Source organism: Thermobia domestica, chromosome 9 (assembly GCF_964235325.1).
Source record: "Thermobia domestica chromosome 9, izTheDome1.hap1.1, whole genome shotgun sequence".
Classification (NCBI taxonomy): domain Eukaryota; kingdom Metazoa; phylum Arthropoda; class Insecta; order Zygentoma; family Lepismatidae; genus Thermobia; species Thermobia domestica.
In genome coordinates this window covers 137,603,826-137,627,488 of record NC_137462.1, presented here as the reverse complement: position 1 = coordinate 137,627,488, position 23,663 = coordinate 137,603,826, and the positions used below count along the sequence as shown (strand labels likewise).

The 23,663-nt window shown below is 34.7% G+C and overlaps 1 protein-coding gene across 1 annotated transcript in view; it reads left to right on the top strand.

Moving 5' to 3' along the window:
- The window catches only part of rsh (Rap GTPase activating protein radish), a 1,018,586-nt gene that overhangs the window by 917,423 nt on the left and 77,500 nt on the right, over positions 1–23,663 (top strand). Inside the window, exon 10 of the mRNA XM_081726479.1 lies at positions 16,345–16,500. Coding sequence (XP_081582605.1) covers positions 16,345–16,500 — 156 coding nt within the window. The remainder of the gene's footprint in view (positions 1–16,344; positions 16,501–23,663) is intronic.

The window sequence follows — 23,663 nt, the reverse complement described above, 5'->3', positions numbered from 1 at the left end:
AGAAAGAGTACCGGGAGGGGGGAGAATAAGGCCACTTTCCTAAAATTCTTAGTTAAAAATAAAAAAAAAATCAATTAGAAAGTGTAAAAAACTGCTTTTCTGTCTGGGAACCGACTTTCGTATCCTTTGATAATTCCAGGATTGTAATTCCCTGGCCATACATTCAGAAAGTATTTATTCTAAGAGATATTCCACCTGAATCAAAAACTTGCATCGGTGTCCTACACCACAGCCATTATTATAAGCCAAACTTAAAATTCTCAATGACCGAAAGATAGCTCGTACTTGAGACATCCATAATAGGTAGGCCTAGTTTGCACCTCGAAGTAAAGCCTTTAAATATCCACAAAAAAAGCCCCGCAAGCCCTCTTGGAGCGACCTCATATATGATCTGGAGAATCGCCCTTCATACTCATAGCAAAGAGAGACATGGTTTTAAAGCTGTAAAAACAGAGAAAATGTCTCTCTTAGAACTTGTTTTTACTGGAATTGACTACCTAAAGCCTTCCTTCTCAATCGGTCAGAGTTGCTAACTCATCTAGCTAGAAAAAAAAGGGAAGTATTCTATTAAATTGTAAATATTTGTTGGATTGGATTTTCAGTTTAACATTTTTTCACTAGCGTGGCTATGTGAGTCATGAGCCTACATTTTAACGTGGGATCCGAACCACATGAACTTCCGCTGCGAATCGAATTCGGATATCCCACGTCCTTAAAATATCATAGACTTAATTTATGCAATAAAGAAAAACAACAAAGAAAATAAACATATATTAAACTAATAACTAGAAATATTTCAAACCAATAATAAAGTATAGCTATAACCTATAAATGAAAATAACTATAATCAGTATTGGTAATTATGTCCTAATTTCACAATAGTGTATAATGCACATATATATTCGCATATAATTATATACAAATTGCTTTTTAAAATAAAATAAATAGCAAGGGGCTGAAGTGGATGCAATGAGATGGCTGGTATGAAAACTGTTCATTCAGAAAATCAAAATCAGGATGATTAAGGTGAAGCGTATAGCTACACTGAGAAAAAAAAATTGTAGGTGGCGTATTTAAAAAGGTAGGTTACATGCGTAATTCCTGTAGTTTTTGGACTTAACGTACAACAGACGTATAACTGAAAACGCATGTTTTATAATACTTTCCGTATAAGTGTTCCATCTATACGTACTTTCCGTAGGAAACAATATAGGTGGCCAGGATCTCACATAAATATGAACGTATATAACACACAGCTGAGGAATCTAACATAAGTATGTGTATGTCATATACGGAAAACTGTTAGATGTCAGACATCCTGCAATAATATGATGTAACATCTAAGGACAGTGCCTATGTAGCATACGGGTAACGTATGCTCCGTACTGATTTCTGTAGTAAGCAAGAGGATACCGTATATTTGTACAATATACCGCTGTCCGGAGAACGGATTTTTGTCAGTGTAGCTATAAAATTTGAACACAATATGCAAGCATGCATCAGTGATCCGAAATAAAATTGAACAAAAATTAATTGTAGACTAACGAGGAATCATTAAAAAGGCTAATTATGTAGGAACGATCATGCTACATCTTTCACACTGAAAAAAAACTCCAATAAACTTATCCAAAGATAGAAATAGATTCTACTCTTGTGATGCTGAACCCATATCAAATATCATGTAATCTCTTTCATTTTATTTATGTCAACAGAAACAAAGACGAAAACAAGTAACATTTAATTTTCTTTATTCTAATTTACACATTTTAAGATTGTGTTGGCTAATCTATCTTGTTATGTTTAAAATTTTTAATCGACTTTAAAAAAGAAGATGGAGATTCTCAATTTTCCATATATATATATATATGTGTGTGTGTGTGTGTGTGTGTGTATACATATGGGATGAACAAAAATATGGAAACATCTGAAAAATTGCACATTACATTTTTTTAACAGCGAACGCAGAACGGCCTGCAGTCGACGTTAATGGAGAAATACAGGTCGCGTATGATTGTCAAAGGGATGTTGTACCATTCTTCCGTCAAAACAGCTGCAAATTGTAGAGACGACGACAATGGGTAGCGGACTCGCACCTTGGTCTCCAAAACTAACACAAGAGCTCAATAATATTGAGATCTTGTCATTGTGGAGGCAATGGCAGATCTTCATTTTTGTGTTGATCAAACCACTCCTGGACAATGCGAGCTGTATAAACAGGGACTCTGTCATCTTGAAACACTGCATTACCATCTGGGAACAAAGTTTGCACGATGGTATGCAGATGGTCACTCAAAATGGTTACGCAGTCCTTGGTAATAACATGTCCATGCAGGGTGATGATGGGTCCGACAGAATACCAAAATATGACTGGCCAAATCATCACTGAACCACCGCAATGCTTCACTTTTGTAACAGACAGTCTGTATCGTACACTTGTGCTGGCGTTCTCCACATGTAGAGTCGACCAGCAGTTGGAAACAATATAAAAGAAGGCTCATCCGACCAGGACAGTCTTCCACTGCTTCATTGTTCAGTTTCTATGGGTATTGCACCATTATCTCCGTATAGCAGCATGGTCAACAGTCACAAGTGGTTTAGGAATTGCAGATCTGCCTAAATACCCTGCGTGTGGAGTTCCCTTCCAACTTTTTTTACGCTAAGAGGGTTTATAAGCCCTGTATTTAGCTTAGCTGTGACTTTTGGCGCCGTGGTAATCTTATGTTTCGTCATAATTCTACCCAATGTGCGTCTCTCTCTGTCACGCAAACTTACGTCTGCACTGGTGCGTCACTGATGCGGTTTCTTCGGAACACTCGTAAGCAGTCATGATCTTCGGGACTGTGCCTCTTGATAGACCAAACATTTCCGCTACGTTCGTCACGGAAGCAGCCACAATTTACTCTCTTTGAAACTCTGTGAGCTCAGACATGATTCACAGTAACCTGCACGGACCGGTCGCTGAACTGTAACTGGCCCATCTGTTTCATTGGTCAGGTTGTATACCTACAGGCATAAGCGCCGACTTTGGGGGGAAGGGCACTTTTGGCCCCCCCAATATTTAAAGGTGGGGTCCTCGCCCCCCCCCCAATATAATCCAGTTGAGGAAGAATTACCAATGAGGAGCAAGAATTTCTGTCGTGCCTTTAATTCAATATTAGGTACAGCCTACTTATTCGATAAAAAACCACGTTTTCAAATCGGCGTTTAACCTTTTTAGGATTTCCACTTTTTGAGGTAAATTTTAGACTTTCACTAAAACAGCTACTGCTTCCTTACTATTTATCGTAGGATCGTGGTTCATACCTGGTTTTTCTCAGGATAGATCATACTTTCAAACGGTACCACTCTTTTGCCCATATTATACACCAGAAATAAGAAATTTGAAAAAAGAAACATGAGATTTTTCGAAAAAAAAATCGAAATTTTTGTGCCCCTCTGGCCCGGGCCTGGGTTCACGTAGGAATCTGAATCTTTAAAAAAAATCTTGTTATATACATAATACGTGCGCAAAATTTCGTTCTTGTATCTTGAAAACTGAGGTCGGGAGAAATTTTTGAAAGTCTGAAGGTGACCCATCTTTTCATATATGCATATAAATAGAGGAAGTTCGGATATTATGGAATAGTCAGATAATATGGAATACCTCATTAGTTCGCCTGTGATGTGTTGCTTTCAAGCGGAGAAGAAAGAAACTGCTCAAACTACTACCTCACGTCCCTATGATGCTCTACAGTCAGTCTCCTTGTGATTGTGACATTCGTTGTGTTGGTAGACGTGAAAATCTGATTTCTTACAGTACTCAGGAGTACTTTTACAGTAAGTGGTTTACAACCTGTATTTTCCTATTGAAATATAATAGAACAATAATTCTTTATTTACTATGACGTTGGATATACAGAGTGGTAGTTTGATAAGCGCCATTATCCTATACGTCTTCGAATGCGTTTAACAGCTCTTTCGTTTCCAAGCTGGCGTGAAGGGCAATATGGAATACCCGCAAGAAAAGCATGATATTCCGATTACAAAAATATCTATCGGTATTGGGCAATTAAACATACATTTATGATGAAAACAATGCTAAGTGTCTTTTTATTACAGCAAATTGTCTGATGATACAAGGGGTGAGCTTGAGTTCAGCGTTCATCATGTTTAATGTGAGCACACACTGACTGTGCCGATCCTGAAGCAGAGTATTATATTTATGACTTTTGCAAGTAATCACAATCAGTTATGGCTTGGCATTCAGAATTTTCATATATTGTCACTATATTCATTGTATGTTCAACACAAAACTTTTTTTCTTTTCTATATAGCATTTGTATTCCATATTACCCGTCTATATTACCCTCCAAAGTTGTTTCTTTACAAATTATAAATTTTACCCACTCCTGTAACGAAACTTCTTTATCAAGATATACGGTACATAAATAAAGCCAAATATGTAAGGCGTATACTTGTTTTCCTTTTTATTTCAATGTGCAATTATTAACTGAGTTACAAGCGAAACAAAAATGGTATTCCATAATACTCGAACTTCCTCTATATATACCTAGGTATAAAATATTATTAAAAAATGTACTGCGTCATTCCTATTTAGCCTAGAGTTATGGTTCAAACGCCATTTTCTTCAGTATAATAAGCTCTTTCCAACAGTATCACTCATATGCCCGTATCATACACCTAAACCAGACAATTAGGGAAAAACTCGGAAGTATTTTTGCAAATCCAACCAAAACATTTTGCCCCTCTGGCCTAGGCCTGGGTTGACGTAGGGATCTCATTAAAAAAAAATACATTGTTATGTAGACAATACGTGTGCAAAATTCCAATCTTGTATCTTAAAAACAAAGGGCAGAAAAATTGTTGAAAGTCTGAATTTAGACTCTCTCTTTATATACTTGTTATAAAAATGTACTGCGTCTTTACTATTTAGGCTAGAGTCATGGCTTAAACGTTATTTTCTTCCGTATAACAAGCCTTTTCTAACGGTGCCACACACATGTATCGTATTCCTGAACCGGAAAAATCGTGAAAACTGATTTTTTTCTGAAAAAATCAGCCCCTCGGATCATTTGCGGCCCTCGTGCCCGGACTCGGCTTCACGTAGAGATCTCAGAAAAATTTGAGAAATATACATACAATTCCAATCTGATATCGTGAAAACTACAGGCGTGAAAAATGTTTGAAATTTGCCTTAAGAAAAAGTAAAAAGTCACGCCCTTCCGCACCCACTTGGCGCAGCCAAGTTGACCATCTGGTTCCAAAATGCATCTGTGGTGTTCTTTGGTCCATCCTTGACTTGACTAATAAAAAAACGATTGAAGTACCTGTTATAGAACCTAAATAAGAGGTCAAAGATACGCCATGGTAACAAAAGTTACCAAAAATCCTAAAATAGTTAATAGAGCACTGAAGCTTCAACAAACACTATGGTAACACTGATATGAGAAGTGAAGATCAATGTGGTGCAGTGAAGTTCCCAGAATTTGAAGAATTTGTTTTAATGCCTTTAGACAAATTTGACTTAGCTTATGTATTTTGCAGCGGAGCGGATGCAGCAGACCGAGATCTGGAGGGAAGGGGGCCTTTATCCAGCAGTTGGTAGAAAACGGCTTAATATGATTATATATTTATTCATTGTTTTGCCCCCCCCCCCCCAATATTTTCTTCAAGTCGGCGCCTATGCCTACAGGATGACCACAGTGACACCTACCATTCAGATGCAAATTGTGTTTGAAATACCAGGTGTTTCCATATTTTTGTCCATCCCGTGTATTATGTGTGTGTGTGTTTATGTCCACGCATAAATTCGATACTTCGACATACATGCAAAGATTTTGAAGATTCTTTCTTTATTTAATAGAGGATATTTTCTCGGTGACCCTATATATAGTTCAAGAGGATGTAATGATAGTCTTCGGAGCTAGACCATGAAACACATCAACAAGTGCAGTGTAAAAACCGTAATTAACTGACTTGAGTATACGTATGTTCAGGCATAATTTCAACATAGGTGCATCGATTTTGATGATTCCTTTTATTGTTGTTGTTTCAAAGAGAGTAATTTTTTCAATGGTTTCTTATAAACATGATGAGGATCTAATAATAGTCTTCGGAGCTAGACCATTAAATTCTACAACGGCTGACAATATTTATAATATAATTGTGTGTACGATCACGTATAACTTCAACATAGTTGCACCAATTTTGTTCTATTACTTATTGTTTAAAAGAGTATGCTTTTACGGTAATTTCATACAAATTTCGTTAGGATCTGACAATAGTCTTCAAAGCTAGACTATGAAACTGTTCAACAGTTGACAGTGTTAATATCGTAATCAACCGACCTCATTGTTTCACGCATAACCTCAACATAGGTGTATCGATTCTAATTAATTATTCTTTGAAAGAGCATATTTTCTCGAAGATTCCATATAAATTTAATCAGGATCCGGTGAGAGTCTTTGGAGTTAAACAATAAAACTCCTCAATAGATGATTGAGTTAACACTATGTGTGTTCACTTACAATTCCATAACGCGTAGACGGATTTAGAAAAGCATATAGACATGTACAGCAAATTTAGTGCAGGTGGGAGATGTCAGTTTATGTAGCTCACAAAAGATACTCTAAAATTACTGTATCATGTCACGAATGTTTGATAGGCCGACTCATATTATAGGAAGTGTGTTCTACCCGTAGTTTAGGTGTCTAACTAAACTATTGAGGTAACAAAGAAGTTGAAAAATTAAAAATACTGAAAAGAAAAATAAATGATTTTGAAAACGCACTGAAAAACAGAAAATAACAACTTAAAAATACAATATTTACCAACTTCAACAAAAGCGCTAAAAAGCAGAAAATAATGAAAATAAAGCTCTTAAAAGCAGAAAATGATTCACTACTATCTACATATTATCTATAAAGAAATGTGAGGTCTGTGCCAAGTCAAACAAATTAATGCTACATACAATTAACAACGAAATTACTTAGTATTACTATATTACGTATTAATTTGTTTGACTTGGCACAAACCTCACATTTTTTATAGATAATACGTAGATAGTAGTGAATCATTTTCTGCTTTTAAGAGCTTTATTATTAGTCGTTGAGCCAGAATCCAAAAAATAGGTTTTTGGTTTCATCTCTAAGGACTTGATGATATGTACGTTTTTGTACTCACAGTGATCCAAGGTGTTCATCAAATGATGATACCCTGAAATTTGTGGTAGCTTAAAGCCGCCATATTGAAAAATGGCTGCCATGTCTCTACATTTACACAAGGTTTTGCGCATTTATCTCATAAACGGTTCCTCTTATCGAGAAAATGAAGAGGAATGAAATTGAAGAGGATAAAATTTTGAACATATTATGTTCAGTAATATTTTTATTAGAACCAATCGATTAGGAGATATTTGCGATCAAAGGAAAAACGGCCTTGTTTTAAATTGTAACATTTATTATTTTCCCTGGAAATATTTTACCGAGATACATATTTCTGAAGTATTTAATATTTGTACTAACAAGTTCCTTCAAAAATTATTCATGTTAGTCTTCATCTTCACTGCTGTCGTCATCGGATGACAGTCCAGCATCGAAATCAGTGACTTTTTCATAGTTGGAACAGGTCTGTATTTTGCACATGTCTGTACATCTGAGGCTGTTGGAAAGGCACACACATGAAGGCATGGCACATTTTTTTGGGCAAGAACATGACATCAGCTCCAAAACAACTTCAGGGGCAGGAGAACAGTCCATCCATTGTACTCCCAGACAAGATCTTCCCTCACTGTCCGTTGTAGAAATCCAGCCATGGTCCACTGGGGATGGAAGCCCTGGATCAGCTTGTAGACATTTCTTCCAAACGAGGGCTTGGTAGTTTGCTCTTCTTATATGTTGATAGAGCGTGTTCCGACATGGAGGAAGGCTATGAGGTTCAACAGAAAATATGCCCTTTTTAGCAGAACATATGCTCTAACGCAATTCATTGATGTCAGTGAACTTTTGCTGTCTAGAGTAGAGCTGGCAAACAAAGAACTCAAGCTGCTTCTTTGTTTCCTCTGGTATTTCAGCTTGAGTTCCAAGAATACTTAAAGCGGTTCTGAGTCTAGAATTTTGAGTCATTATCTTGTAGGCTGCAGATTTCCCCTTGCCTGCAGATTTCTACTTACAGCATCGCACCCAGACATGAATGAAATCCGGGCAATGCTTTACACACTTCTTGACCTAGAAAAGCATTCATCTCACTCATGTTGTAGTACTTTACTTTGTCACTAGATCCACATTTTAGAAATATTGATCCCTTGTACTTTTTGAACTGTTCCTCTATAGCAAATAGTGTAATAACAGCAACATCTGTGTCAACGGAGTTAATAATTAACTTTCTAAATCCCGAAAGAATAGCATGTTGTACGTGAAGAAGAAGTCGGGTATCCGCCTCTTCTTGGAAACATGTCAACTCAGGAGCTTCTTGTGCCAGTTTGCTTGTAATTTTGTGGCGCTTTTCTTCACAAGTAACATACATAACTCGTGTATTCAGCTGATTGAGATACTGCTCGCCCTGCCACTCTTTACAAATGAAACGTATGAGTTCTTTTTTGTTCTCGTCATCAGATAAAAACTGCTTCCATTTTCGGACTGAATGGGCAGCAGTTATATGTTTCACTTTTGTAGAATCACCGACAGCTCGATGTTTTCGTTCGCTACTTTTTATAGACACTTGTCTGTACGTATCAAAGACAACGTGAATTGTCTGAGAAGATACGGATTCTTGTAATATTCTCGAAAAGAGCTTGTCAGCTACTTCGCCAAATGTTTGTAGTCCCTGTGGCAGCTTTTGAACAAGGCACATTCCATCAAAGATGTTAACAGCGTCACTAGGAATTTGGCCATCAGTTGCAAAGTCTTTGGTCAGGATTTCCATCAGTTTGGACTTAGCAGTCTTTCGAATCGAACCATCAGGAATAGCCAAAGACCATGGAAGAGGTCCCAGAGGGTACGAGAAAACATTTCTCATGTCCAACTCTCTTCGGCTAGCAATGATTGCCATTTGAGCAAACAGATTTCTTTCCGCCTTGAAAACGAACTCTGTGTTATTCATCTTCACACTCTCTTTCTTCTTCAAATCAGAGAACGTCTTCAGCTTCTGTTTCTTGAGAGGCTTGAAAAATTCTTCTGGTTTTGAGACTTCAGACAGATTATCTTTCTTGAATTTTTCATAAGCTTTTTGGCCTACTTCATGTGCTGTGACCATGTCTTTGACAATTTCTGGAGTTGGCACAGCTCCAGTAGATAAACTGATCATATCTATTTCTTCAAACGGATTTATCCATTCATTGGTCATCAGGTTTTGTAACGCTGAAACATCACGTTCATCTTTTTGGATCCTAGGCAAAGAAAGATCTGGATGTAGCACAGATTGCAGCTTGTTCTTTCACGAACCATGTGAAGAAATGCTGGTCTCATATCAGAGTTTAAATAGTATCTTTCAATTGCTGCAAGTCTTTTGCTGAATTTCGTTGTACCTTTTGTTCCCTGTGTGTCTTTATTTATGTTTTTTTCAATATTATTTTCAGAACATTTTAAGATCAATAACTTTTGTTAATTTTATTCCGTTAATTTGAGTAACTATCAACAAGGAAAAAGTAAAATAAGTGTAATATTAGCGGTCATTTTCCAATATGGCGGTCATTAGCTACTCAGTAACTGACAGTATCATGGATAAAATCCATTCTGGTATTGTGTAGCATCAAAAAATGTATAGTACACCAAGTCCACAGAGATGTAATCATGCAACTCCCTTGTTAACAAATGGTCTCAAAAATTGCAATATTAGCGGTCATTTTCCAATATGGCGGCCAATAGCTACCCTGTAACTGACAGTATCATCGATAAAAGTAATTCTGGAATTGTGTTGAATCAGAAAATGTATGGTACACCAAGTCCTCAGAGATGAAACCATAAAGCCTCCTGGCTCAACGACTATATCATTATTTTCTGCTTTTAAGTGCTTTTTAGTAATATCCTTTTTAATATAAATATTTTAAAGTTTTACACGTATATATTTTACATTTTATTTATGTAATTTTTGTTTCTGTCTTTTTTTTTATTTTACATCATTGTTTTGCTCAAAATAGACCATAAAGATGACATGCATAGAATTCAACTCGAACATTTGATGTAATTCATTTATAATTTGCGTCAGCGTTAAGCAATTCATAACAGTTGCGATGGCGAGATAATGCAATGAATTTAGCGTGCGTTCCACATTTATCGATGAGTGTAGAATACGCCCAAGATTTATTTAACAGTCATGAAAAGTCATATTCACGCGAACATCTTTTCCTTTAAGGAGTTTTTTTCTAACTGTAATATATCACGTTATTTAAAAGTACTATAACACTAATCTTTTTCACAAGCCATTACAAGCAACACCGTCTATATTTGTAAACTTTGTCTTTTTTCTTTCTTCTTTTTGTGTGTCTACTATTGTAATAGAAAGACGGAAAGATGTATGATAAGGATGTTTTTTGGAAAGAAAATAGTAGATCATATGCTGTCATTAAGAAGATGTAAATCTTTGTTAAGAAGTGAGATGGATTCAAGAACTCAAGCGCTGTAATCTATCAACAACCTCTTTTCAGAGATAAATTTGACTAAATACTTCCTATTTCTTTGTTTCTTGTTCTTCTTTTTAATTTCTTTTTCGTTGCTTTGCTTCCTTTTCGTGTGATAACCGATTATTCTGTAAAGCGTAACTACACACGCCCAGTTGAGATGGTGGATAGATATGTGTTTCCTTTCCTTGCGTTGTTTTTTCTGTCTTTTTTGATTTCTCCTTCGGTTCTTTCCTTTTCTGTGCCTTGATAGGAACAGAAATTCAGTTGGATGACCTTTCACGCAAAAGGTAACAGATCTCCTTAGCTTTTTTTTTGTCTTGTCTTAGTGGAAAAGGGTGTTTGTTTCTCAGTTCAGTGGCGGATCGTCTTTGTCTATTCCCTCTGTTTACACAGACTGTGTGAAGTCTTCATGTTTGCTTTCAAAGGGAAACGAAATGAAAACAAAAGAATAAATGAGATAGAAACAAAATGTACAACACAATTGAAGGACCAAAACAAAAAAATAAATAAGGAAAAAACCAAAGTGAGTTGTCAGAACTAAAATTGGCAGTAAAGAGTAGAGCTGAAACATTGCGCTGGACAAACGATGTATAACGTTGTTTGAAGCTTATACTATTTATTATTGAATACTTAAATTAGCCTGTTTTGTACATATGAGATGCGTTCTGTTTCTGCTGCTTTTGCCCCGGCACCACAACCTTTCGGGCCTTCAGTCCCCATTGTTAAAATGCAAGTAATATTCAAAAAGTAAAGATAGTTTAAATACGTGATATTAATAAGAATAAAACAGCCCACATTTTTTTCAATACTGCTTATTAATATTAATAAGACAGCCCACATTTTTCACTTCTGCGTAGGTTGGACCATTGCCGATTATAGTCGGGCCCTAGAATGCAGAATAGCAAGAAAGTAGAATTTGGATTGTATTACTTCAACTTTATTGATTCACGTAAACTTGAAGTTACGTAATCTAAATTTGTACGATTTATGACCTATAAAGAAGTATCTATCCCAGATATAAAAAAAATACAGACTTCTTACAACACAATAAATCAAGGTGCAGCGCGTAAGACTACCCTATCTCCTCGAGCTCTCGAACACAACTATGGGATTTAATCCCCGTCGTCATCCTTTATCTCGGATGACAATTGAAGGTATTCCCTGATTAGTCGAGGGCTGAAGGAGAACCTGGCGTCTGCCCGCGACAACAAATCTGTTTATTTAACACTGATGGTACAGTTCGAAGCATAAAAAATGTTACAAGAAGTTTAAGTCCAACTTAGGAACAAGCTCTTGCGCCGTGTGCTTATGCATTCCGCAATACACTTCTCATCGACTAGTTACTTCCGGTATTCAACCCAACTCACCACCTCCTCCACCTCTCCTTGTCTAATGCGGTGTGTGACGTAATGTACTCTTTCCATTCAGACGGGAAAAACAGGAACCAGTTTACAAGGTTTAAAGCTCTAAAACCGTCTCTTTCATTCGTTTAATTATATCATGAATAGCTAAGATGTTGAGCGTTTTGTGCATTAATATTGCTCTTTGTTTGGTTTGTTTTACAGATTTGACCAGAGATGGCGTGAGTCAATGAAAACTTGACACAAGACCTACTGATCCACCACCCATCGTGACCCACTCTGACCCAAGACCCACCATGACCCACACCAACCAGACCCACTCCGACCCACCACCCACCATGAACCACTGACACACCAAAAAACATCGACATCAACTCTAACACATGATTCACGGCCTCTTCTCTTCTGACTAAAGAGTAATAAAACCAGGTTGTGAAATTCTAACTAATCAGAGTTTGAATTTCTACGTTCAATCGCTCAAGCACCGCTGTTACAATGACGGTGGATCTGACCATTACGATATAAAATGGTAAAGCGTTTGTCATGGGCAAAATTACGATGAATTTCAATTAAATTATCATGGTTTAATTATTTCCTTGTTGAATTATCGATATTATTGCGAGCATGTGTAAACCTAAGAAATATCTGATATACTGTATATCTTTTATGTTCCTGTGAATACCTTCGAATATGTTACTTTTTCTTTCCTTGTTATAATAATAATAATAATAATAATAATAATAATAATAATAATAATAATAATAATAATAATAATAATAATAAAGGAATAACATAATTACAGTACCAATTACATAAACATTGCCTTTCCATACAGAAAAATTAATAATTGCCAAGACGGGATTTGAACCCAGGTAGCTGCAATGGGAGTTTCCTGCTTTCACATTTTTTTAAACAAACCTCCCTAACCGGAGTATTGTTCGCCACTAGCACCTCATGTCCTTTCGACGTATTCCAAACACTACAGGGACACGAACACAGAAATACTGAGGACAGTTAAAATTCCGAACTTGCTCTTCAGAGGATTTCGAACCCCTAGTGGATTGCGCCTTACGATCAGAAGCCGAACGCCCGAGATCACTCGGCTAGTGCCATGAGGTCAATATGCCACAAATTCTTCATATGAATATAAGAAAATAAATCAGTAGTTATGGAACATAGACATAGAACTGTATATTTCTACACGTGTTGATACAATTCAAAAATGTGAAAATAATTTATGTCGTTTTTTCTTATTTGGAAATTAGAAGTTATGGTAAAAAGGAAATGTAATATAAATCGGGACCATCCCTGAAACTGATGACGTACCCTCAACTTGAAGAACGTTTCGTGATATTTTCCTCATTGAGGAACATCTATATAACTTGTTTTTGAGTTAAACAAGGAAATCTCGAGTAAGTCATTAAGACACACAAGCATTAGTATCTTGTTTATATTTTTCAATGAAACGATTTTAACTAGATATTAGTATGGGTTGAAGATGAAGTGGCGCGGTAGGTGAGTGGTTAGCGCATTGAACTTCTATTTGGTAGATCCGGATTCAAATCCCGGCTAGGCTGAAACTTTTTCAAGTATTTCTGTTTCAATTTCAATTTCAATGCATACTCTGTGTGACAAGCAAGATCTTCTCTTCTCTAGAAAGAAAAAGATGTTGGATTAAGGAGAATTGGAGAAGGTCTCTCAATGGAGACAGTCATTTACAAACTTATTTCCAGCAGTTGTTCTAGATTTAATATTTTCGTTTACTTTAAAGAATTTTCTGATTCATGTGTGATCAGTGTTTTTATTTCTTTGAATATACAGTATATAATGAAATAATAAATTACATATACAGCAATATTGAGATTAAAATATGATGTTCATCGGACAACACGCTCTGAACCAAGGATTCATCTCAGAATGGAGAAATGTTTCGTGTGTCATCTACTCACAATTTCACTTGGATAAAAACCTGAATCAGTGCTACCAACTGCTGTCAGTGCAGAGAAAAGTTATGTGTACGTTGGGTTGCATCTGTCCAGGAGTTCTCACAACTACAAATTACCTGGACCCCAAGGAATAGAATTAGAGCACTTATGGGGGAGATACTTTTATGGTTCAGTGTACCGTGTACCAAAAGTAACCAATTCCGGTACCAATTGCTTTGTTTCATCAAGACGCCTTAATTAATATTTATGTTGCTTTGTGTAATCGCTGGAAGTACTCCATTCCCGGAAACTGTATTACACACCATGTATAGAAGTTGTTGACCGGAAGTAAACAATTTCGGTACTACTTGCTTTTTTGTCGTCAAAACGCGTTGATTGGTATTTATGTTCCATGTGTGTAATGGCTGGAAACACCCTTGGAAACTGTATTAAATACCGTGTACCAGAATTTACCAATTCAGGTACCGATAACTTCTTTCGTCAAGACAGTTGATTGATATATATGTTATACGTGTGCAATCATTGGATATATACCTCACCCCGGAAAGTGTACTATTCCAGAAATATTCATGAAATGTGATTTGGACTAGTATTGTTCTTTCACTCATCGATTCAATTATACTAGTAGAGGTAGAAACTATCTTGGTAGCTCTTAATTCAAGTAGTTTTCCATTTACCTCATGATTTTTATGTAAATCTATAAGAATTCTTTGTTCTACTCGTTTCCCTCAATTTTTACATGCCAGAAACGCCCATAGTCGTGAACGACATGATCCAAGGTTATGACAGCCTAGAATACTCACAACAAAATCACATCGGCGAAGGGAAACAGGGGTAAGAAGGAAACTCGGCGACAGATCCTGCCGAGCATTAAAACAGGTTGTCATTCAAAATCGTGCGACTGTGGTGCAAGTGACTCAAGCAGCACATACTACAACCTGTATCGACAATCATAGTCTTCTGCGAGTTACATTACATGGTGACTGGTTTACATGCGAGTATCGGGTTGCACGGATAGGACCATAACGTTTCAGCTGAACCCAAATGGTGCTGCGAATATGCAACAAGGACCACTGATGACTGGAAACGTGTAATATAGTCGTATAAGTCATTGCACGGGTCATGTTTATGTATGAGGGACGCCTAAAGAAACGTATGATCGACAATGTTTCCGGTCAACTGGGAAACATGGAGACGGCTCTGTGATGCTGTTGGCCACAATATCCTGGTTTGCAGTGCATCCTGTACTGACGCTTACCGGTCACGTCACTGCTGGTGATTACGTTGCCATTTTAGGGTACCATGCTTATCCTATGGTTGAGGTGTTGTTGTGGGTAATTACGTCATCTTACAGGATAATAATAGTCCCATTCACACAACTGAAGCTGTTGCGGTGTGATTTGAGGAATATAGGGTTGAACACCTTCACGGGACCACCCAATACCCGAACGTGAACGTAATTGAATACCTGTGATCCGTTTTAGAGACACGAATCTCATGTTGATTTATCCCTTCATCCTCTATCATGGAAGTGAGTGGAACACTGCAGCAGAATGGTGGTGTATCTCACTTGCTACCAATCATGACCTGATATCGTATTAGAGTTTTGAGGGCGAAGGTTATCCAACATCGTATTAATCTATTATAGTAGGTTGCACTTTTTTCAAGTGTTTCCATTAACTTGACAATCCTCTATGTATATATATATATATATATATATATATATATAGGCTATCTTTCTTTCATATTTACAAGACTTATCACCTTGCAATTTCAACTCACATCAAAACTGAAGGATCCGTTGCATAGAACACATGTGTGAAACGAACAATTCGTTGTACTAATTTTTCTCATGCTATATCCTGATTAGGATTTTTAAAAGCGGATATTTAATGTGGATATTTAAAAGCGTCATTTCGGCGTTATAGCGCGCCAAACGTTGGGAAGGACAATAAAATGAACAACCATAGCTCGGGAAGGAAATGTCGGATCAAGATCGTGTAAGAGAAAATAGTTCTTATTTTGGCCCTAGATTGTATTAATATACCAATTGATGTGAAACAAGGGTGGCAACCAGGTTAGCCACGAAGCATAATAGAGGATTCATAAGGTCTCCTACAAACGAAAAATAATAAATTAAAACTGAAACCTCTTACTAGCTAGATGTACTGTATATTTAAAATGTTGCATTAGAAAGATTTTTCTATTTGAATCATCCCCACCATATTGAATGTGGGGTCAAAGATGACTTATTTTACGTCTCAGTCTTTAATATGCCTTGTGAGGATTAGAAATGCTTCATTTATTAATTTATTCCTCTTTTGTTATGCCAAGATATAAATACATATGTAAATGTACTATAAATATTACTAAAATGCTTACTTAAAAAAAATGTTTTTTTTTCTTCTTCCAAAAACAGGGTCTTCCAGGAAATGCTGTACGGCATATCTGCGGGATTCGGTTCCCCTCAGGTTCCCGTTGCTGAACTTCTAGCCCGAGCTGTACCCTCGCTTCCGAGCCCACAGAAGCCGAAGAGTAGTAACTTCCTTCAAGTTCCAGATATAGAAACGCCTAGGTAGGTGGATTAGCATTTGGCCACTTTACGAAACTAATTCAATTTTATTTTTCAACAGTCATTACATTATTATGTTTTAAAATTTACAATATTTTTCATAACGGAGAAAATCACGATGGAAACATAATCAATTTGTTGCAAGGGATTTTATTATGTTTATATGATAGTTATCTTAGTATATTTCATTGATATTTACATAAATTTAGTAATTTTTATTCTTAAAAAAACTAAATGTAGATATTGTTCACTGAGTATTAAAATAGTTACTTTCGCATAAATTTGACAATATTCAGTTATTTTTTGTTGCAAACTTTCTAAATTTTCCTAGTTTTCATTTATACTAATATAAAGTTAGCTAAGTTTCATTTACAGTAATCTAAATTTAATTAATTTCCTTTGTAATAATCTATTTGAGCGCATAACTTGAAAATTATGAAGATAACATTCAAGAATTGTGTTAATGCAATACATATCGCTTTCTGTGCGTGCTCTACATCCAACACTTTATGTATTTCCAATCCACAGTTACACTATACAATATTGTAATTGACTAAAGGATATGATTCGCAATACTTTTCTCCAGATTAGCTGCATGTGAATTTTTATTTATGCTACTCTCGGTGTAAAAGATGTCTGAAAATTATCATGTTTCAACGAAAAATTTTCAAAATTATTTTTGAATATGCTAAATATAGCATATGATATTAATTCTTTGGTTTCGTAATATAAATTTTATTATGACGTAGAATTCAATGAACAATTCATGGAGGAAATATTGTCATGGGATCGAAAGCAATACTCTTATCACATCAAAGTTTAATTATTTCTTTGTTTACTTCAATATTTCATTTCGAGGTTATACTGAAAGTATTAGAATTGCATTATCCCTATTATTTAATAAATACAGATTCATTGGCATAAAGATTATTCGTAACTTATATTTCTGGTGTTTCTTCCAGGATTAGAAAACCTTTTAAAATAAACGTGCGCTCCAATAGATTATTTTCAAACGAAAAGCTGTAACAAAGTATATGTAATTTTCAAATACAGTTTTCCTCATTGTTCGAATTTTCTCCGTTATACGTTGCTGAATTCATTATTATTACTGAATTCATAATTTTTTCATGTACAATCTATAAGGTACATGCTAATACATAAAGGAAACCAATAACCTTAATACCTTAATCCATAACAACAACATAACTTAAAATTTTGGTTATGTTGAAAACTGTCTTTCTATAATATTACATTATAAAATTCGTTACAAGAAAATATTAAGATAATGTTCACATATTACATATAACCCTCCTTCCCCTCCTCTACACAAATTATTTCACCAAATTCAATTTTTACCAATAAAAAAACCTGACTTACGTTATAGTTTCAGTGACAGTTAAAAATACAATACCTAAAAATTACTAAACTAAGACATGAGTTGACAAGCGCGGAAGTATTCGCAATACTGAATATGTGCTTCAATAATCATTCACTGCTCACATTAAATATCTTCATTTGATATAAGAGTAGAAAAGTCCTTACAAGACATGATATAAACGTTCTACCAAAATACACAAAATCAGTGTAGAGATACAGAAGTGTTCATAAAGTTCGTAGCTTTTGGCATGAAGAAAAGGTATAGAAAGATTTCAAAAGTCAGATTTGTATTGGTTATGGAGATAATTTCTCTCTCTCTCTTTATATATATATATATATATATATATATATATATATATATATATATATATATATATATATATATATATATATATATATATATATATATACATATATATATATATATATATATACATATGTATATATATATATATATATATATATATATACATATGTATATATATATATGTATATATATATATGTATATATATATATATATATGTATATATATATATATGTATATATATATATGTATATATATATATATATGTATATATATATATGTATATATATATATATATGTATATATATATAGTATATATATATATATATATATATATATATATATATATATATATATATATATATATATATATATATATGTAGAGAGAGAGAGAGAGAGAGAGAGAGATGTATATGTATGAGTGGTCCTTACTTTTCGACTTCCGAGTTTTTTTGAGTCTCGCCCCATCAAATGGTTCCATATCAGACTAAAGTAACAGTGACACCATATCTTGGAAGGATCTTATTTTTTACTGTATAGTACCATCAAAGCGACTGTATAGTACCATCAAAGCAGCCATCGTGAAATCCTTTACGGAGGCACAGTAGATCAGTGGTAGATCACTTATCTCTGGTGTGTGGAGTCCCTGGTTTGATACCCCACCAAGTAAGCTTGTGGTGGACAACATCGTGTCCGTGGATTTTCTCGGAGTACTCCCGTTTCCTCCTACATTCTCATTCCATTAATTCTTCCATAATCATTTACTTGCTTTAATCATCGTCTCTCTTAACCTAAAGGGCACAATCGTGGGACGTTAAACTCAAAGATTTCATTTTTTTGAAATCCTCCATCTTAAATTCAGGGCTAAAATTTTCAATAGAAAAGGGGAATTACTTGACCTATAGTTTTGAGATAGCCTTTCACCACAATCACCTTTCCAACTTATCTCTAATCGTTTATTAGTTGTTACTTTAATAATATATGCTTTTTTTTTTTTTTTTTTACAAACTTACAAGTTACGGTTTCCTCGTAAATGTATTCAATGTATTCCTCGTAAATGTGTAATGTAAATGTATTCAAAACTTGAAGTTTCCTTTGACACCATTGTAATATTATTCAATTAAGCTCATATATCTTATGAGTTACTTTGGTCTGCTCCGAAGTCGAAAAATAAGGATATATATATATATATATATATATATATATATATATATATATATATATATATATATATATATATATATATATATATATATATATATATATATATATATATATATTATTTACGAGGCGCGTCCGGAGAGCAAGTTTTCGTGGGGTACTGCACACGAAAAGGACAGTGACCTTGAAACATTTACTGACACACGTACGGTATAGATAACACTTCTTTTTGAAAAAAGAAAAGAACCACTGGAATTCACAGATTTTTATCATGTCTGTGAGTTCAACTCTATATTCCGCCCGAAGTCGTAAAAGTTAGACGCATGGGAATGGAATGAGGGACAGTTGCTTTGGTACCCACCTGCCACACAATTTCTTCAATGCCAGGTGTATTGTGACAATTTCGTGCAACAGAGATAGGGAAATCTGTGAGAACTGGCTGTTGAGCCGAGTTATCGTGAGTTATCTCAAATGAGCTGCCACAAAGGTTTACAAGATCCTCTGTCACGAGGGATGACTTTCCATTTCGTAACTCAGCATTGAATATTTTTGCACTAAAATGTTTTTCACGTAAAACTTGTTAACATTCTCTCGGGGTTCTCCCGGTTCCTTCCACTTTCTTCATTCCACCATTTCACTCATCTCTCATTATCACACCGTCTCCTTTAGCCTAACCGGCATAACTGCGAGACGTTAAACTTAAAGGTTTCATTTCATTTGTTTACATTCTGAAAAGGATAACTTTCAAAGAGAATTTTGTCAGAATATGGTAAGTTAAACGAAAATTTCGTATCCTTCCTACAACAAAATTTTAACTTTCGTCACTCAAATAAGTGAATTAATTTTCATGAAATATCTTAGCACTCGAACTTTGCTCTCTCTTACCTGTATGGTCCACGCTGCTGTTCTATTTCCAGAGTGACCTCGTATAGTCCAGTTCACGTATTGTATACTGACTAATATATGCATGGTGGTAAAACGATACATTAAATTAGAACAAAATAAACAGCATTATCCTTTCTCTTTTTGCTCTGTTTATATGATTTTCATTTAAAAATATCTTGATAACAATTTGCAGTAACCTATGTTTGTATACAATCTATAACAATAACTCTACTATTTCATGGTGCAAAATTCAACTTTCATATAACTTTTTTGTTTTCAATTTCCTATACTGTACAAGTGTGGCATTATTTCTAGGTGCCGTATTTCTTCATGAATTTACTTTGCCAATTTCGTACATAAATGTGGATTAACAAATATGATAGTTCAAATGTAAGTTCTTCATGAGTTCAACTCTAGGAATTCTTCTTGTGAGAGGATGACTATTAGACTACATAGCAAAAATTCTATATTTATAAAATCGTTGTGTGGTGTGATAAAGATTTCTCAGACATTTACAATACTTTCAACCAAGCAAAGATACGAGCTTTATGAACCATCGTTGTGTTAATACCACAGATACTTTGTGATTAAATCTAATTATATTTACATTTCCTGCAAAGGCTTTACTTGCCCTAATAAGTGAATGCGGAAAAGATTATACGTTGAGTAAAAGGCACTAATAATTCATCACACTAAATAATTTTCCTTGAGATAAATGTACACGCAAGTAAATATAGTCAGTAACAATGTAATTGTAGGATAATTATAGAAGCGATATCGTACAATTCTAAACTATATTTTTAGGAAGCCTATAGTGCAGTATAGTACAGAACAAAAACATATTTTGAAAAATAATTATCAGTTTTTACATGCGCGATAACAGAAATGATTCATTTATATCTTTAGGGAATCAATGTTTATGTAGTACTGAATTTATAAACATAAATTCTTGAGCTTAAATTTAGCGTCAAATATGACCGCTAAATTTTTTACTTACACCTCCATCTAAATATGATTAAAAAGTACTATTGTTTTAACAATAAATTTTAAAATAATTCCAGAAGCGCTTTCCTTAAACCAGGAATTGATTTTTGTAACGCATAAGTAATTAAGTTAGAGGTTCGTCAAAGTAACTTACAAATACAATCTCTGTATATGTATTAAAATATTTATATGTGTACTTTTATATGTTGTGGTCTAATTACTATTAACAAGTGTTTACAGATATTACTTAAAGTATGTTAAGTAAGAAGCTCTGAAGTTCTTTCCTTGAATACCCACAGATTCCTCTCTTTTATGGCCCTCAGTGTCAGCTTCATTTAATGTTTACGTTTGAATGTCCTTTTAAATTTAATAAAATCATGTTCGAAATATTATGTCTTTTAAATTCTTTTGTTTAACACTATAACCAGGATTAGGATAACGTAGAAATTTGATTTAAAGAAAGGTTTAAATAGCGTCATAGCACAGGCGTAAGAAATATATGTGTTCATCTTTGGAGAAATAAAAGCTCGCATAGATCCTATCGTGTACTTATTCAGTTATATAATATGTGGAGTATTAGATTATTGAAGATTGCAATATTGTATCTTAATTTCTGACTAGGGGCATGTCGAAACACATAGTAAGCCATTATTACCTTAAGTTCGATTGTCGGAATAGCTACCTCACTCAAGCTCTCAAATCTTTACGATTGTAGTATTTTTACATTCACATCATGCGATATCACAAAGTTTTTTCCTAAAATTATTAATAGCCCCACATATAGTGTAAATTTCCCATACATTTTTAAAGCATTTTTACATATTAAATATTTTCATACACTACGTGGGTGGATCTGAAAAGAAGTTTAAATGTTCGGTCGTAGGAAGAAACTAGGTGATTCTTGCATATTGGGATATCAATACACTTATTATGTATTTTTCAACATCGCTAAATTAATGTACAGAGCTGCCTGACTACAGAAGGCTTTTAAAAAATCATATGCTTGGTGACCAATCATCTTTCTGTAGCTGTTATCATTTTTCGACACTATGAAACTGAGTACCAGACAGATATTCATACAGAAGAAGGAACAAAATAAGTCACTAGGGGTTAATAGAGAGTGTGAAGGATATCTGATGGATGGTATGAGCCTTAGTATTGTAATGTATTAGGTTGACATTAACGCAAAACAACATAGGAATGATCAGGTGTTCATTTCAAGAAGTCATCGACTAGATTAAAATCACCTTCTTTTCAACTTTGTTTGGTACGCATCTGGACGAGTTGACGTGTACTTTTGGCTACGGAAACTAGAAACGAGCATGCGATAAAAGTTCAGACTGTCTCGTCTCGAAAATACGGTATGTTTATGAAGTCAATGTCTCGTCTCGACAAGTATCTAAAATAGCTCTGTCTCGTCTCGAATATCGTTACAAAACTTCCTTCTTGTTTCGTTTCAAGTACATTCCTGGCGGAAACTTTCTTAGCTCGTAAAAATCTTTATTTTTATGCTTCTTAGATAAGAGAGAAAGTACATTTCCAACTGTGTATCCATTTGACTTATTACTTCAAGAGAAGTTTAAGGCATGAAGGAACTAGCAACTTTCTATTGATCTTTTGTGCCAACAGTTATGTTTCCGGCCTACTTGCATGTTGCTAACTAAACATAAATTAAGGTTTAGGTCACCAGGTTACTTTCAATGATTTCGGAACACTTTTCAGCTCCGGTTGAAATGATGAGAAGTTCACATTTATTACTAAGATAATAGTTTAAAGTATGTTTGGGGACATATTTATAAATGTACAGACTGTCTCAATGATCTTTTTTCCGGGTACGTCTGGTAACCTTAACTAACATTATAAGTAGTTGAAAGAATTTTCAAAGCGTGAAAACAGGTTTCATTTCGAACATCATATACTTGTAAACAGATTATTTTATTTCAAATAAATTATTTAATTTCCCTTATGTTAACAAATACGATATACAAAAAATTAAAACATTCGCAATATTATATCGATATGCATTGGTAGGCGTTGTTACGACAATATTTAGAGTATCACTGTGCACAATAGATACACAACCTTGTTTTCTTTCATAGCCAGGTATGAAGTTTTTGTCCAGCAAAATCATCTTATTATTCATGGCAGCCCTCAGAGTAGGGCAAGAGAGTGCAATTGTCCACCCCTAGCTTTTTAAAGAAGATTCGGTTCTTTGAAACACATGTCAAGCCATTAGATTTCATTACTACATGCTACTACATACATTATTTAATATACAGTACACATAACATGCGTAAATAATCGTTTTTTATATGTATAACGTACACTCATGTCCAAAATGATTGTCGCATATCTATAACTGCCTTCTTGTAAAAATATAATTTGATAATGATTTTGCAAGATACCGGTACTTTTAATACTGATACTATATGTATAATCGGGAAATGTATATTT